Source organism: Artibeus jamaicensis, unplaced genomic scaffold, assembly GCF_021234435.1.
Source record: "Artibeus jamaicensis isolate MK-2021 breed Jamaican fruit bat unplaced genomic scaffold, CSHL_Jam_final contig_786, whole genome shotgun sequence".
NCBI lineage: Eukaryota > Metazoa > Chordata > Mammalia > Chiroptera > Phyllostomidae > Artibeus > Artibeus jamaicensis.
In genome coordinates, this window is record NW_026521971.1 from 2,317,679 (window position 1) to 2,335,651 (window position 17,973).

The window sequence follows — 17,973 nt, forward strand, 5'->3', positions numbered from 1 at the left end:
AGGTGGTCTGGGCAGAGAATTAGGGCGACAGTCTATGTACACAAATGAGGGGTGGAGGCACTGCAGACGCCGCTGGCTGCTGCATCATCCCACAGCAGGGAGGGGCCGGTCTCACCTGCCTGTAAGGAGACCAGTGCCTCTTTCCTAGACGAGGTCGGAAAGGGTCAACACTCTTTCTGAAGACCTTACTTTCAGAATTCTATTTTGATTAAAGTGATCTCACTGAGCTATTTTGGTACCTCCATGTGGCTAGGTGCCTAGCTTCCCTCAATGGCTTCAGGTGGCTCTCACAGGGGAGGGGCAGTGCCGACTTTTGCTAAAATAGGTGAGAGTGTCCAAGCCAGCAACATAATCACTCAAAGTCCAGATCAGGGATCAGTAAATACAACGTGCCTGAAAGGCAGGCCTTGAGCACATTCCTCTGGTAGACATTAACTTATTAAATCCCTGATTGCAAAAATAAACTTTGCCCCCTCCCACCTGGCAACCACGAGAGAGGCCGATTTCAGTCTATAAAAGGAAGTGGGAACTGTCCCGGGGTTTCAGGCTCCAACGCCCGCCCCATCAAGATGTGGCACCTCAAACTCTTAGCAGTGCTCATGGTCTGCCTGTTGCTGTCGGGCCAGGTAAGGAAAGATCCGAGTGAGGATGTGCGGGGAGGGTGGTGCTGCACGCAGAACTCGAGCCAGACTCGGTCCCGAGGAATGGTGCCTCTGCTCAGTCTACAGCGTCTTGGGAATGACCCGCTCCCGAGACGTGCAGCAGGGGGTCCACTCTTCCACACACACCTGAGGGGAGTGTGTCTTTGCCCTACAGGCAGATGGCTCCCCAGTGTGGCAACTGAGTTCACCGAAGAAAAGGCTGCGGAGAATGACCCCATTTTGGAGAGGGGTTTCCCTCAGGCCCATTGGGGCCTCCTGCCGGGACGATTCGGAGTGTGTCACCAGGCTATGCAGGTAACCCACAAGCCCGGGAGCACGGCTGAGCCAGGGGCCTGGGAAGCTGGGCAGAGATGAGCACACACATGCCTAAGAACAAAATGGGGATGAGGACTTGAGGCTGGGCGTGCCTTGGAGGATCCCTCCCCTCAGGAGTTAAGAGCCAAAGACAGCGCCACACAGATGCCATGAGAGTGGCGCTCCCCCTGGGGAGCGACCAGAGGGAGGACACGGCAGGGTGGCTCTGGGCCCTGCTACCGTTGTCTTAAAAACCTTTTCTTTTCCCTTAGAAAGAGACGCTGTTCCCTAAGCGTGGCCCAGGAGTGACGCACGGACAAGGGGAGAGGACAGCACTCACAGCCACACTCTGTTCTATGGACACTGGCTCACTGCACACTGGCTAGAGACACTTGGGTGAAGCCATCTCGTGTTTTTAATATTTAAAGACAGATGTTTGCTTCAAATTGGTCTTCGTTTCTTTTTAGAGTGTTGATGTTTTGATGACTGTATCTTAACTTGTCAATTTAGAGTTTATTTTTCTACGTATACTATTAAACGCCTCAAACGTGAAATTTTGGCAGTCTGGAATTTAAGCTCTGGAGGGGAGTAAGGGTTCACTTTGTACGCTGTAGAAGAAAACGGCTTTGCCTAATGACAATGTGTTACCCCTGTCTTGAAAATTAATAGTGAGTAGTAACGAAAGCAGTGAGAGTTAACGCTGTTGTTCAAGAAATAAAAGGCCACGACGGCAGGCTACAGGCATAAGTTTAGTAACAGCTGTGTGATCGGCAAGTTCATAAGCTGTGGCCCTGGGTCCCTGCCCTGCACTCCCTGTGAAGGAACTCTTCAGTAAGGTGCCAAAGACGGCAATGTTGGCACCAGCCACCTGATGACGTGCCCAAGTTTGCCTGCGAGTGAACAGAAGGCAGAACTGGAAGAGAACCTAGTTTAATAAAAAGTAAAAGCCCGAGGCACCAAGAGGAGCAAAAAGGGTCTGTCTGAGCTTTCTCTTGGAGCAGGGCGAACCCTGATCTATGTGCAAGGGCCCAGGGGCCAGAAGAGCACAGGCTTCTGCGATCAGAAAGCGAGATCCGTGTGGAGGGACCAGACTCTGGGAGAGGAGCACTGAGCCCTGAAACGCAAGACAGGAAGGACACGAGAAGGGCAGAGTGAGCATTGACAGTGCTTATAAACTTTAATACAGAAAATCTATTTGATGTTTATTAAACTTAGTTCTCCAGCTATGGTTTGGCATTATACAAAGCATCTTTAATGACACAGGAGAGTTAAAAAGATCTTTACAAATTGAAATGTGATACCCTTGTCTCCAAATATTTTAATTGCCATAAATTTATTTAAAAATACACATTAAACGCATGTTTGACACTCTAAACTTTCTATAATCTCAATACCACAAAATACATATAATATACTATACAGATGTGGAAAAATCTAGTTAGTATATAATACTTTGCTCACCATTAACAGCTTTATTATGTGAAATGCACATACTGACTTAGAAATCCTAGCATTTGAACCCCAAAGTACCTCTGAAATTTTAACATATTGCAACAAATAAAAATCACAGTATATAATTGAAATTTTGGTTGAAAATGTCAGATGCCTAAATATTCTGGGTAAGAGAAATGTAAAACACAGACCTGGGTCACATACAAATCAAAGGCCTCCGATCGGACACTAACAGTACCTTTCTGCGGAATCAACGAGGCTTCCAATTGATCGGCGGTGCCACCTCCCCTCCAAAACCCTCCCCAAATATCAAACCATTATTCACCAAATAACTTTAATTTCAAATAAAAGGATTTTCAATAAATATATAAGCATCTCCATCCTCCATATACAAAATTTCTTAAAACCATTCAAAGCGGAGGCTAGACAGAAACGTTCGTACTGTGCTTCCCCAACCCCACGTCTGGTCCTCAGAGCCGGTGCTGGCTCAGGCACTGGCGCTCGGGCCAGCTCCGGCGGTGAGCCCTGCCCACCCGCCCCATCCACCCCCAGTACTGTTGAATGCTCATGCCAATTACTTGCCAGGTGTGTGCGTAAGGTTGTACAATAGGGACACTTCTGAACAGCAACAACGAACTCAACAGCATGGATAATCATGGCGTTGACTCAAAAGGCAGCATTTCCAAAGAGATACGCATTTTCCAGAGAAGAACAGAGCAGGTAGGAAATCGCAGTGGTGACAAGCTGAAAAGCAGCTCCATGCGCAAGCAGGAAAAGGTCAACACTGAGCACTACTAGAATTTCTGAGTGGGAGGTTTTCCCCCCATGCTTATGTAGAGAGCCTTTTTGTTTCTGTTTAAAGAACAGCAATGGAGGCTCAGCTGAGCAATGGTGGCAAGGAGAGGTCACTTGCGACATTCCCAGAAGTCATCTTCACCACGAGGACTGGTTGGGCTACTTCATGATGCTTCAGGTCTACACGACTTGGCTTAGACTTAACTCTGATGCCTTATTCTGTGCCCAAATTCTACCAAAGGGAAGAAACTTATTGGACAGTCTTCCCATTCCCTTCTCTGAAGACAGTACGTTCTCTTTAACCACAGGGTCAACTGAGTAGAGTCGGCAACTGCTTGACGAACTATTAAAACCTGCTTCCTGTCACTTGCCAGCCTGTTCCAGGGTTTAGGGGGTCTAAACCGAGTTTCCCCACAAACACGACCAATGTGGCCTCCTGTTACTCCATATTCCAAGTCATTCCGTACTGGACTCTTCTATTTACCTTACAGAATAGTATCCTTAAATGTGCAGTATTATTTATTATTGGAAAAAAGTCTGCCTCTCCAACACACTGATATATGACATTGAAATGAAGTCTACGTTCCACGTAATTAGGGAACACAAGTTATAGGAGTATATATATAGATAGATTTGAGATGCATTCTCAATTTTCTTAGGTTTTGTTTGTTTTTAAAAACATCACCACAATCTGCCTAAAATCAGCCATTCCCAGTAGATGTTCCTGAGACCCAGAAGCAAACTCCTATAATTCAAAATACATGAGGCCATTTTGTCCAATTAACAACTGGAAAATTAAAATCTTTCCCACCCTGTAGGAGCCCTAATATTCTACGAAAGGGCTCAAATATATTTTAAAAGTTAATTTACTACAAATCATAGGAATTAAGCTTTAAAGATCTAAAAGGAATACACATTGCACCCCTGAACGTTAAGATTCAAGGTGTCAACAAGAAAGTGTCTTAGATCAATTCAATAAATAATGTGGAAATAGTTGCACTAAGCTAAAATACTAAACACACACATTTTTGACAAACTAATTTCATGTTTCATACATACATACATACATATATATAAAGCATGTGTACATAGTTTTAAAGTCCAAAGTTGCACACCCTCACACCTCGCAGAGGGCACAGCGTGCCTCTCCCCTGCACCACGAGGCACCGTGGAATGCAGAGCCCGCTGGCTGCTCTGAGACTCCACAGGGTGCGGCCGGCCTCCAGGGCCAGGACGTCCCTTTAGCACAGGTGCCTTCTGGAGGTGCTTGCTTCACCGCACAAGCTCATTCAATAAAGGTATCATCTCCCGAGGTTTCTGTCATTTGACACAAAATGATGCTATCTGAGCTAGCTGGTCAACCTTTCTTCAGAGGAAACAAACAACAATTAAAAACAACAGTGAATCTAACGAAGCCACAAGTGTGTCCTTCGGAGCACAGGCATGTGCACACGCTGCTCTGGATGCTTTTACGCCAGAGAACTGGTGACAAGCAACCTTCCCGCTCCTCAGTGACTTACAACTATGCATTTACTGGAAGTATTCATTGCTTTTAAAGTCAGTTCTTGGCTACTTGCCTCAAAAAAAGGTGGCACTGAGACAAGAAATGGGCTGAATGATCCCCAGCAAGACTGGGCACGGGCTGGACGGTAGAAGCTCATGGGCCCAGAGGGCAGCGCCCTGCAGCCCAGCCCGTGCTGCAAGGCTATAGTGCCCCTGCTTCACCCACTGCGGTCTGTTCCTTGGCTGCCTGGGAGGCGCCCAGAGGTGCGGGCTGCTGCCTGCTGGCGCACAAATGTGGTCCTTACAGAGCAGTGGACAGAGTGTCGTAAAGAGCTGCTATTTCTAGAGTTGGCTATATATTAAGTACAAGTCTCAGACTGAGTTTTTAACCACTTGTCAAAGTCAGTTGTAAATGGCTGGAGAACACCAAAACAACTACTGAGGAAGAGGAAGGGTCACCTGTAATGGAGCCTGAAGCATGTGCCGGAGCCCATTAAGACACAGAGCTTCTGGGATAGACTCAGGAGAGGGAGTGGTGTTTCCACAGACAATGCATTACCTTAAAAATTCAATTATTTAGGATAGGACTTTGATCCACTGCCCATTACCACCTGGTAAGAAAAGCCCACCACAGCCTGAGAAATGCATTCTCTCAAAATTGACACAGTTCTAGAGAGTGTCTTAAAGCAGCACCATAAAACACACGGGAACCTCTGCATTAACGAAACGTCAGGGTTACGCTGAAAACTCTCCTGCTGCCTCTCAGGACACACAAGGGACCAGAGCGCACCGGGACATGGGGTGCCCAGAGGCTGCTGCTGCTACTGCTGCTGCTGGTCTAAAGCTCAGGACACTCCTCCCATCTCTAGGACATCACTGCGGAAGAGGGAGCCGGGGTCAGAGGGGACAGAGAAGGCCAGGGCACATGCCCACTGGGCCAACAGTGGCGGGTTTCTTCTTAAATAACTACCACGGTCACTGAGAAGTTGTCCTCTTAAGGAAAACTGTTCCTAAAACACACAAAGATTAAGTTAGACATCTGAGGCTATTTCTCGAAGGGAAAAAAGGTCAATGTACTTGGTAAATATCCTTGGATGATATGCAAAAACAACTTGTGCTCCAAAGTAGTTAAGAAGCTCTACAAACAGGAGGCCACAGGACAACGGAAGGTCTCTAGCTTCAGGAGGAAGCGTGGGAGAGACCAACACAGACTCCACTGCACTGACTGGGCCCAGGGATTTTTCTATCCCTTCTCTTCCATCTCAAGCCTTAGCAATCATCCGTAAATGACAGGATAATCCTTTTTTTTTTTTCTGATTGAAGGGATTCGTTTTTGGAATGGGGAGAAGGGCAAATTATATTTTGAAGCAGCATTGTTCAATAGGTTAGACTAAATCATGTACCAAAAAAACAGCTTTTCTGAAAGAAGTTATCTTTAAGCAACCCCAAAGGAAGAGTTAGAAAGGAGAGAGAACCTAACACGGTCACTGCAGAAGACCAGCCGCGTGTGTGTGTGTGTGGGCTCTGGTCCTAGTGTGAGACTTCATCTGTAAACAGTCTTCACTGAAGGTAAGACTTATAAGGCACACCAGACATGATAGGGGCAATAAAAACAAGACAGAGGACGTATTTCTCACCTTTGACTCTTATATGCACCTTAGGGAAAAGGTACTTGAATAGACGACTCTTACAGAGCTGGCTTTTTAAGCAACACCCCTAACTCCCCACCCCTTCCCAAGAGAGCTCACACTGAACCAACTTAGGTACTTTTCTAGTGTGAATCTTCTGAATCAGAAAACAGGTATCACTGATAAGGGCCTTCATAGTACAAAGGGACTAATTACAAAACAAGTCTAAAAGGAGGGACTCATCACCTCTGCATCAGGCATCAGAACTCTCGGGTTATAGAACAAAAGCACACACACCAGCGCCCCAGCTCACTCCTGTCCCCATCACTGCCTGCAAGAAGGTTTTTGAAACAAGAGTTCTGAAGAGAGATTTTGTCCTTTACACATCATCAGTGAAAACGGTATAGGCAGCAACTTTCAAGTCTGATCATCCTTTGCTCTGTTCCAATCAAGTGTCAAATAATTAGCAACCCAAAAAAACACATAGTTTTAGTAAAATCCATAAAGTTCCAGATTGTCCTTTTATGAAACCCTTCGTATATGCTTCCCCTAGAAGGTCTGCCTGCCCCCCTCTGTAATGCATTAAATGCACACTGTAGTCACCTTGTGGTTGTTAGTGTTATTAACACACATTCACAGTTCTTGGAATAATGCACACCAAACCTGACAGGTTTCATTTTTATACCCATGAAGAATGCTGGCGTCTCCTATTTAAGTGATTTTCACATGTAGAAGAATATCCTTAATACTAAGTATAAATTCTGCATTAATAAAATTGTAGTTTAGATTTGAAATATTATCAGGTAGTAGGTACAGAAAGAACACGTCCATATTTCAGATGAACCAACAACTATTACTCTTTGAAGAGTTACCAAAGAAGGTATGATAGGTAACAAAACTCCCGAAGTATATAAATAAAAAATACCTACATTAAATTTACGCTAAATATTTAACAGGCTAAATTTATAGGCAGAAATAACCAAGTTTTAAACTAGCCCCAATGTGGGAACTTAAAAAAATTAAAATAAATAGATTTTCAATGGATTAGTTATGAATCGCAACTGGATTTCCATCTTATTACAGTTCACTGAAACCATCCGATCAACACGCTGCAGATTTAAAAGCATTCACACAACCTCTCACACGGGGACGACTGAAGGGGCCCGATGGACACGCCGGCTCCGGGCTATAAAAACCAGTAACGTGTGGATAGGGAGGGGGACACCACTCCTCAGTCTGGGTGTCGACGGGGTGGCATGTGTGGCAGTTTTCCTTCGTGATGGAACACAGTGTTGTGGAGAAAATCAGAGGCAAGGAGAACATGTTCCGTTCAGGACGCCAGCTTGGCGTCCTGGCGCAGCCAGTGCAGCCCCTGCCGGGTGTAGCGCACCAGGTCAGTCATGATGCTCGCGTTGAAGACGAGAGGGCCCATCACTTTGTCCAGTTCCGCAAAGAATTCTAGAAAACCAAAACACCCGTGAAATGACGTGTACTCCTTCAGAATCACTACTTTAAATTTTTTTGTCTAGGCTACAAAACGCATTCACGTGCAGTCAAAACCCACACCCTCCCACACTGAAGTAACTGTCCACAACTTAGAAGGGAGGCTCTCAAGTCACATTTGTTCCTTAAGTCACAAAACATTTTAAATGAACCATGTGATCACAAATGAAGCGTTATACATAGAAGCAGAATTCCACTGATGGAAATTATAAATTGTTAATATACAGTAAACATTATTAAAATGGATACTTAGCGCTACAACACATTCTTACTCAAAACCTCCCCATGCCCCGTTTTTTGTGTGAGCTGCACGCTTGCCCGTGTCAGCCCCCGTGAGGTCAGACTCTCACAGCGGCCTGTGTCTGGCCCTTCAGCCCCAGTCACACGTCCTGCACCGCTGGTCAGTCCCACGTTTCAGACAACAGCTTAAGAACATAAGGGATGGAAGTGAAAGGATTCTCCCCACGTGAGCAAATACAGGCTGAGGTGCACATGCGGCAGGTGTGGAGGCGGGGGAATAGTGCCCGAACATCTGATTCCAGTGCAACGATGGGAGAAGTCAGAGGCACCAGACCTCAGACGACAGAGAGCCGATACACAAAAGGGGTCGCTGTCATGATGCAGATGGGCCTACCCAAACGGGGCGGGAAGTAATGAAACAGTTAAGAAGAAAGGGGTCTTCTTTATAGAATGCCAGCTAGTTAATGTGGAAGGAATATCAAAATATAAAATTCTTGAGGCATTTTCTATTTCCTAATGGAATAATAAATGTAGGTAATGATCATCCATAGATGCTAAAGCACATGTTAAAGTTTAATAGGAAATCTTCCATCAAAATGAGTCAGGGTCACACCACAGAAGTGAATCAATGGTCAGATTTCATTATCACTGAAGAAGAGCTAACCACTGTAGGCCTCACACTATGACGTAACAGAAAATCTAGAGTGCCACCTATGAAACATTCTTATCTAAAATAATAAACCTGAGTCTAACCAGGCCTCTCAGTATGAGGAAAATAAAGGGGACAGAGAAAAGCAAGCCAGATGACGCCACAAGAAAGTAAGCAAGTGCAGAATACGATACAGTCTACGGCCCAGTTTCTCCCCGACCATCGATGGCACAGCCACAAAAAAAGTGGGAGAGGGGACGGTGCTTAAGAGACTGATCAGTGAGTGTTCAGATCCTGTCTGAACTGAATCAACTGTTAAAAGGGGGCATGTCCGAGACAGCAGAGGAGTCTGACGGTGGACGAGGTATAAGAGGGTACACAGGAGTCACTGTTAATTTGGGTAGCTGTGATGAAGCCACAGTGACCGTGTTTCTGAGAAGTCTATCATTTGCCCTGGCCAGTGCTGCTCAGTTGGTCAGTGTTGTCCTATGAACCAAAAGTTACAGGTTCAATCCCTGGTCAGGGCACAAGCCTAGACTGTGGGTTCAGTCTCCAGTGGGGGTGTGCAGGAAACACAACTGATCGATGTTTCTCACACTGATGTGTCCCTCTTTTTCTCCATCCCTTGCCCTCTCTCTAAAATCAGTAAGTATATCCTTGGGCGAGGATAAAAAAAAGAAAAGTCTATCACCTAAAGACACATATTAAAGTATTCGGGCAGAAGGTCATGATTTGGTATTTGCTTTACAATACTCCAGGGGAAAAGAATGGGGGGCTGGGTAGAGAGATGGAACGTGATTAGCAAAACGCTGTGTTAGTGAAGCTGAAGCTGAGTGAAAGGTACATGGGTTCATTATGTCACTCTGTTTCCTTTGGTCCACACTGAAAAACTGTCATACAAAAAAGAAAGAAAAGGGGGGGGAGAGACAGGAGGGGACTGGGAGAGCAGAGGGCAGAGCAACAGGGAGAGGAGAGGGGGAGAGAGGCCACAAAAGTCGAATTAGGGAGAAGAATGGAAAGTAAAGCAGCGGTGACTAAAGAAGAATTTCAGGTTTGTGATGGTTTCTGAGCAATACTGACAACATTTAAAATATTAAAAACAAAGTAAGTTTTAGAAACACAACTTCATGTTAAACGCTGAGGTGCCTCTTCCAACTTTCTTCACCACCATCCGTCTTTAGAAATAGGAATCTTTCATTTTCATCTGACTGCCTGGTAATCGAATGTACTCTGTGACAGAAGAACACCCGACTGACTACTTCAGTGTTTCTCCACAAAGGATCGACCTGAACAGATGCTACACACACAGGCATATGCTAATAACATCCATTGAAATAACAAGTATTTATACCGTGCTCCTCTGTGAGGTCTTTAAATACTTTATAATTTTCATTGTTCTTAATTTGGGAAATAGCAAACTTAAAGTACAAAGTTTCAAATGATCTGATATTAAAAAATGTTAAGAGTTTGGCCAGTAGCTCAGTTGGTTAGAGTGTCATCAGACATGCCAAGGTCTGATCCCTGGTCAAGGGCACATCCAAGAATCAACCAATAAACGCATAAAAAAGCAGAACGACAAATCCATGTTTCTGTGTCTCTCTCCCCCTTCCTCTTTCTAAAATCAATTTTAAAAAATATACATATATATATAGTTCAAATGCTAGAAATCTATTCATTTTGTAGTACCACATAAGTTTCCCCCAATATACCTAAACATTCAGTATGAACACTTTCTTACGATATCTCACATGTGTAACATTTCTGGATGTGATCCTGTGCCTATAGCCAATCTTACTGTTAAGCACCCTAGAACAGAGCATGTATTTTATTACTTTTAGTAGTATGAGCTGCATTTAACATACCAGAACAAAGGCATATTTGTGTTAGACCAAAAACTGTTTTTAGTTTAGTTTGTGTCAAGAGTAGAGTGAATGTTTGACCAAATTCAGACCATTAGATGTGACCGCTAAGCAACAGAAATCAGCGAACAGATTATAACTCTAGACTAGAGAATAAACTAAAAATGCAGCCCAGACGCTTACTTAACACTAGATCATGAAAGTTTCTCCAGAGCTCACCCCACCTTTTTGCTCTTTGGAAAGCTGCTCCGCTTGGTCCCAAATCTCTGTGGCATAGAGGAAGTTAGATGTGACCTGCACATAGCTGGCTGCCATCTGGTGGATTCTGTGTGGAATGGTCACCGAAGAGCCACTTGCTGAAGCACTACTGGCCCCCGAAGAGTAATTTCCCGAATTGCCTGGTGACAACTTTGGAGAAACAGGGGAAGGCATCCCAACAGCTTTGCTACAGAGGAAGAGACAGGACGTTTGTTCGTACAGGTACGGTAAACATGAGGAAATCAACGTACTGTGGGCTTTAAGGAGAGCCCATATGAAGGTTTTTAGCATTTAAAGATTCTTTTAGGCTTAGAAGGGGTCCCAGAGAAGTTCAATTTCTTCTAAATAAGTATTTCACTCACTGAAGACCACTGTGAATTATCACTTTGTCTTAACTCATTGTTTTAATAAATGGCAATAGAACAAGAGATGGGAAAGGAATGTTCATAGTTCAAAGACTCAATCAGATGGTCTCACTTCCAGCTCAGCATACTTTCGATGGGTACTTTTCAAATTGTTTTGTGAAAAGTTGGGTGGAATTAACAAGTCAGCATACACAAAAAATGTGAGTGGCAGATGTGACATTCTACTTTGCGTTCCCTAATTTCTGGTACTTTCCTAATTTAACTGAGTTATTCAGAGCTGACAGAGAAGTGCCACTTTCTCAGTGGACTGCAATCACCTCAAACTCCTGTCACTCACGTTTCTCAGAAAACACATGTGAAAAGCTGGCAGGTTCGTTTCAGTAATACGAAAATTTGTGGACACGCATGCCCCAGACCATTAAAAAAAAAAGAAAGAAAGAAAGATCAAACAAAAGTTGGGAGGAGGAAGCTATTTGTTAAAAATATTTTTATCTGCACTTCTGGCACTATAAATTTGGTTAAGAAACCGCGTAAGGGCAAAGACAAAATGCCAATTACCAGGAACACACTAACAGAACAGGTAAACCTAAGAAAAAGGTTTTGCAGTAGTTCTCCTCCCTTTGGGGGAAGCGCGGTATGAAAGTGACACAGAGATGGAAGAGACCACAACCAGGCCTCTGTCACTGAACTCTAGTGGGTCGGGGTTTCAGTGAAGACAAACCCACCGTGATCAAAACCCGAGTGACTACAGAAGCCGACGTTCCAGAAGAGGAAAGGTGCTGTAAAAACTCAGACTTCTGCAGATGAAATGGCCCCTCCTCTCTAATCTTTATAATAGTATGTTCATTATCCTACTTCAATTTATAAAAAAGATAAAATATTTTTAAATACTTAATTAGAGATTTTTTTAAACCATCTTACCAATTTTTTAAAAGTTTGTCTCATCTTACCATTTTTGGAAATTAGACCTTATCCAATTCCATTTTGCATAAAAATAAACAACTTGTCCCAAATAATATTTTATAGAATAAAATTGACCTACCTTCCCAAACCAGGTGATGGTGCTTGAGAATTATTATAAGAATTCTGTGGAGAAAATAAAATGTACTTAACAATTTTTTTTAAACCCTACTTATAAAGTACTAAATATATTCAAAAGCACTGGGACAGAACCGATCGTAAGATGCCTTGTAAATTTTTAAAAAAAGCGTTTGTGTAAATATGCAGTAGAAATAAGTTCTATATAAGAGCTGGAGTGTTGTAGAAGACTTCGGTGAGGCACAAAGAATCAGTAACACTCAGGCCAGTGAAGAGGAAAGGAAGAGGGAGAGGGGAGCCCCACGCCGTGCAAAGGCTGCAGAGGAGAGAGTGTGTGACCCGTGGAGCTTCCCCGGAGCACAGGTTTAGATGAACAAGAGAGAGAGACACCAAGGACCTTGCAGGTCAGGGTAGGAAGCTTGGACTTGACCCTCCAGGCAATGATACGCTACTGACGGGTTCCAAGTCATAATCAGGGCAGGATTTGAGAAGATTTATGTGTTGCTATTAAAGAAAATCATCATAGATATTTTAGAAAACTATAATAAGTCTAAGGAAAGAAGGGAGTGAATACAAAAGACCACTTTAAAAGTGTAAGTTAGGCTTCATGATAAAGATGGCCTACGCCCAGTGAGCATTAAGCACTGTTGAATATGGCTACACAGGTTGGTTCTACAATTGAATATGTATGTACATTTGAAAACTTACCAAGAGACCTCAAAGTTACTGGGAAATTCCCAAACAGCAGCTCCCCCTGCCCCCTCCCGCCGTGGCATGTGAAACATGAGGGCACTTTTGGGGAGAGGAGAGGACAGAAGACTTTACAAATCTGTCCCCCAGCAAACAGACCTTCCTCTTCAGCACACCTACCTTCAGGTGCTCTGTCAGTGTCTTCGAGTACTTCAGAGCATTTTCCTTCTTCAGTTTGAAGAGCCTCAGGTACAGCAACGACTGGCATCTCAGGCTGGTCAATGGGAAAGGGCAGCTTATTGACAGGACAACACACTCGGGCCTCACCTGCACAGACCACCTTTGCATCGTGCACAAGTGCACAGCTGGCTTGTGTGAGCAGACCCAGGCACAAGGGCAACAACACTAACTCTCAGGCCAAACCAAAGGCTGTGTTCTTATTCTGGCAAGCACCCTAAGGATGTGAGAAGGGAAAGAGTCCTAGGACTAGCCTGTTTGTAGACACTCAAAAATTAAAGCCTCAAGCACAGGACCCAACCCATAATTGCAACACATGCATTTAAAAAAAAATCATTGAGGAGCAGACTCTACATCAAATTCTAAGTAATCTAAAATTAAACAAAAACTAGTAGACTCAACTATAAATACTACAACTGTGAGGTAATATATATGAGCCTTAACATGGCTTTCAAGGGCCCTGTCACTGCCTAACTCTTCAGTCACTGTCCCTCCCCATCGGTTGTCATCTTTGGTTCCTCCAGTTTCCAGTTTCGCTGCATGGCCCAGCCTCTGCGAGTGTCCCCTCTACCTAAAGACTAGGTCTCCCGACACTGCACTCTTCCCGCTACATATACCTCCCTTTCACACTACTTACCTAATACTTGTGGTTGTCTGATTAATTTCTGTCTCCCCGCACTAGACACTAGACTCTACGACAGACAGGACCATGCCAGTTTTACCTGCAGCTGCACTCCCGGCTGTTAAACACAGTGCCAGGTACAGGGAATTCCTGTAATACGGAGCTGCTATATCTCCCCGAAACACAAGCAAACCAACCACATTCTTTACTCTGAGCAAGCCAAACGTTTGCTCCCTAGGAAGGGCATACTCATGTGTGTGAATGGTAAGCGAGGACACTAAAGGAAGAGCCCAGAAAAGTGACCACTAAGACAACGCACAGTTCTTATTAATACCACCCTATGAAGGCATTTGTCAAGAGGACAGTGGATCAAAGACTGTCAACTATGAAAACCTTTCAGTAAGAATTTCGAGTTATTTTCTACTGTGCCTATCGAGAATAGATTTACACATGGGTCACAGAATGCTGATTCAAGGGTAACTTTCAGAAGCACATACACAGAACGATTTATCATGGAAGTGCCTGTCATTTAGGAGAGATGAGAATATACAATACTTACCAAAGTACTGTGAGTCTTTTATCTGCAGCTGTGGCATCTGGTGCTAAGTAATTCTTTAGCTTCATCGTGTATCTGCGAGTTAAAGTAACAAACAAATGACACAAAGAATTTCAACTTGATCTTCTGACTTTCTTAATCCTGAAAACATTAGAATTTAACCTACATAAAGGCAAAAATACCCACTGACATACCAAGCTCTCCCTATACAAACACAACAAAGGATGAAGCATTCTCTTTAGCTCTATTACACACAGTCATGTTGTTTAACGACAGGGACACGTTCCTGTCATAAGGCAATTTCAGCACTGTGTGAACATCTAACGTGCGCTCACACAAGCCCAGACGGTACAGCCCACCACAGACCTAGGCTGGACGGCACAGCCTCCAGCCTCCAGCTCCCAGGCACAGGCCTGCCCGCTACTGTACAAAACACCACAAGAGTAAATCAGGTGCAAGAGAAAATGATGCAGTTAAGAGAAGGAGTGAACACGAGATGTGTGAAGCAGCTGCCTGAGTAACGTGGCAAACTGTTTCACAGTGAACATGTTTTGTGTTGAGTAGGAAGAGCACACTTAAGATAACGGTAAGAAGTACAGTAAATACCTAAACCACCAAGTGTTCTGTACAGTATGTAACTGCATGAAACAGTCAGTACAGGCGGTTTGTTTATACCAGCATCAATACACACAAAGCTTTGCGCTTTGTGGATCCATGACACTGCCACGGATCCACTCTACCAGGAGAGTGAAATTTTTCAGTTCCACTATAATCTTGCGGGAGCACCGTATATGTGGACTGAGGTTGACCAAAACACTGTTACGCAGTGCAAGACTGTTTAGTTGTATCAGCCCCTTCCCAGACAGACAGACCAGAGAAACAGTACTGCCACCGATATGGCAAGTTTCCCCACTTACTTAATGAGCTCCACCGTCTCTGAATACATAGGGAACGGGGATTTGGATTCCTGAGCATTTTTCTCCAACGCATTTCCACATTCAATGAAAGACACCACAGCATCAAGATAGTACACAGCTTTCTCAAACCTGTCGGACTGAAGAAAGGAGAGAGGAGGCAATGAGAGTGGCAGGGGAACAAACGCCAGTGAAGATTTTAGTCAATCTGATTAAATATGGCAAGGTGAGGAGAATGTTTACATACCAATGCATCTGCATTGTGCTTTAGCTTTTTCGCTTCTTGTAGATAATGGTCTGCTGAGTAATTTCTGCAATGCAAATTTTAATTTTAAATAATGTGATAAATATTTTCCTAAAATGACACTAGTTCATTTTAGTCTTTAGCATCCCTCAGTTTTCATGTCTTCAAGTAAAGAAAACCAGCCATTACTAAGACGTTTGATTCTGTTTTTTTTTCTGATAAATGTTTACATTGGGTTGAGAGCATAAATAGTTCTGGCCAACTCATGGCAACATTTTTCTACTAGGAAACAGAAATCAAGAGCCCTAGTATTAAATACTAACTTACCCACGATGAGAAATTTAGAGTAAATAGAAGATTAAACAGGAGAAATAATCTTTTACCAAAACAGAAGGGACACCCACTTTACTCTCACACAGTTACAGAAGCCCCGATTTTAAACAGTGCCGGAAGCAGCAGCAGTGGGGTTCTGCGGGAGACATGCCACTCAGGCCCCCACAGGAGCCGTGGGGTTCAGTCAAAGGAGCAATACTTGGGGCAGGTGGGTGCCTTTCAAATTAAAATCTGATTATTCTGTAAATTACAACACAAGTATGAATTCTTCTGGCAACTGACAGAAATTAAAACGAGCCTTTTATATGCCGACTGGTGCGATTTCCTGAATGCGTAAAAACCTTATTAATCTCACCTGTCATCGAAGGTGAGCTTTGCTCTCCGAGGCTTGGGGGCGTCAGGGGTCGGTGCAGCTGTAGGACAGTTAGAGGAACTATGTGAAGCCTTTTCCTGACCAAAAAAAAGGACATATGTTCAAAATTGTGAGGAGATTAAAATTAAACTAAAACTAGTTCCTGAGCCACTGGTAAAAGAAAACAAACTCCACTTACGTCAGTAATTAATTTTCTTGTTACGAAATTTTTCAATTTCAGGTTTTAAACATGTTTTTTTATAGATTGAATCCATTTTACAAAACAAAACATTTTCATTGTAACATCAGGGGTCTCCTGCGTGCCTGGCAGTGGCCGAGGCACTTGCTAGCACAGTAGTACACGGTGGGGCTCGGCGGGCTAGGTGTCGTCCCACAAAGTGGAAGGTCACCAGTTTGATTACCCATCAGGGACACGCCTGGGTTGCCCACTGGGGCTTGTAAGAGAGGCAATCGATCAGTGTTTCTCTCCCTCCCTTTCCCTCTCTCTAAACATAAGTAAATACAGTCTTTAAAAAAAAAAAATTAAGATACAACATCAAAATAACAGCATTACTTAAGACAAAATTTACTGTAATTACTGACCAATAAAAACAGTAACAATAACACCTAACATTTACTCTGCTTACTAACTACTCACCAGGCACTAAGTGAGTGAACTACTTAGCACGGCCGTCACCCCTTCGACAACCCCATGAAGTATGCACTGCTAGGAGGGCAGAATAAAAAGGCTCACGGAGGCTAAGTAACTTGCCCCAAGTTCAAACAACTTTTAAGTGGCATTCCTAGAATTTGGGTTTTAAATCCAGATCTGTCAGATTTCAAGAGGCTAACCACTTTCTTAAACTCTATTCTGCCTTCTATCAACACAGCCCTATGGGCCAGGACGGACTGCTTCTCCATCTAGCCCTGTCCTCTACATTATAGAATGTACACTTTCTATAATAAAGCATCTAAATAAGCAGACTTTCCCATACAAATGCATGAATGTTTTAACATCAGAAAACCCAGTAATAAATAATTTTACTACTGGTGCTTGAAATCTACTTAAAAGGAACCATGTAACTATTTTCTTTTTTAATTTTTAAAAATATTTTATTTCTTTATTTATCTTTAGAGGGGAAGGAGAGAGGGAGAGAAACATCAATGTATGGTTGCCTTTCATGCGTCCTCTGCTGGGAACTGGCCTGCAGGGAACCAGCCTGCAACTCAGGCATGTGCCCTGACTGGGAAGCGAACCGCAATCCTCTGGTTCACAGGTCCGTGCTCAATCCACTGAGCTACACTAGCCAGGGCCTATTTTCTTATATGATGAGCTTTTCCGCTCCACTCATTACAGCTTACTTCAAGGAAAGAAAATAAAAGTCCCGAGTTCTGATAAAGTTCCAAGCTCTTTATGGTCAAATCTGCACATTTATGCAATGGCTTCCTGAATATCAAGTTGCAACATAACATTACTAGGACAGCTTTTAGACTCACAGTGCCTAACTTTAGCTTTATTGAAGGAAAACTGAAATTTCCAAAAAGTAAAAAAAAAAAAAAAAATCCAGATATTTCAATAGACTTTATGATATAAAAATTGTATGTCTGAAATATAAAATCACTGTCTGGTGATGGATGTTAACTAGACTTATGGTAGTGATTATGGTACTTCAAAAATATACATGTATCGAAACATTATGTTGTACACCTGAAGCTGATATGTTATGTATAAAGTATATTTCAATGTAAAAAAAATGATAGAATTATAAAAAGAAACCT

General features: G+C 43.4%; 2 protein-coding genes across 4 annotated transcripts in view; one reads left to right on the forward strand and one right to left on the reverse strand.

Moving 5' to 3' along the window:
• Nucleotides 1–517: 517 nt before the first annotated feature.
• Nucleotides 518–1,510, forward strand: LEAP2 (liver enriched antimicrobial peptide 2). Its single transcript, XM_037129919.2, has 3 exons — nucleotides 518–626; nucleotides 817–956; nucleotides 1,229–1,510. Exons 1-3 carry the CDS (start codon nucleotides 570–572, stop codon nucleotides 1,263–1,265), a joined length of 234 nt encoding a protein of 77 aa, XP_036985814.1. The 5' UTR covers nucleotides 518–569; the 3' UTR covers nucleotides 1,266–1,510.
• A 598-nt stretch (nucleotides 1,511–2,108) lies between these two features.
• Nucleotides 2,109–17,973, reverse strand: part of AFF4 (ALF transcription elongation factor 4) — a 91,915-nt gene continuing 76,050 nt past the window's right edge. For all 3 annotated transcript variants that reach the window (XM_053672730.1, XM_037129918.2, XM_053672731.1), the window contains 8 exons: nucleotides 16,198–16,292; nucleotides 15,513–15,576; nucleotides 15,269–15,405; nucleotides 14,355–14,426; nucleotides 13,117–13,210; nucleotides 12,251–12,294; nucleotides 10,810–11,030; nucleotides 2,109–7,792 (listed from right to left, as the gene is read on the reverse strand). In XM_053672730.1, the coding sequence (XP_053528705.1) occupies nucleotides 7,665–7,792; nucleotides 10,810–11,030; nucleotides 12,251–12,294; nucleotides 13,117–13,210; nucleotides 14,355–14,426; nucleotides 15,269–15,405; nucleotides 15,513–15,576; nucleotides 16,198–16,292 (855 nt within the window). In that variant the 3' untranslated portion in view covers nucleotides 2,109–7,664. The remainder of the gene's footprint in view (nucleotides 7,793–10,809; nucleotides 11,031–12,250; nucleotides 12,295–13,116; nucleotides 13,211–14,354; nucleotides 14,427–15,268; nucleotides 15,406–15,512; nucleotides 15,577–16,197; nucleotides 16,293–17,973) is intronic.

Bases quoted from the DNA above. Each gene is read 5' to 3' on its own strand.
- LEAP2 (XM_037129919.2), top strand. From the start codon at position 570: ATGTGGCACCTCAAACTCTTAGCAGTGCTCATGGTCTGCCTGTTGCTG. The intron at 627-816 runs GTAAGGAAAGAT...TTTGCCCTACAG, and splicing joins GCCTGTTGCTGTCGGGCCAG to GCAGATGGCTCCCCAGTGTG. The intron at 957-1,228 runs GTAACCCACAAG...CTTTTCCCTTAG, and splicing joins TGTGTCACCAGGCTATGCAG to AAAGAGACGCTGTTCCCTAA.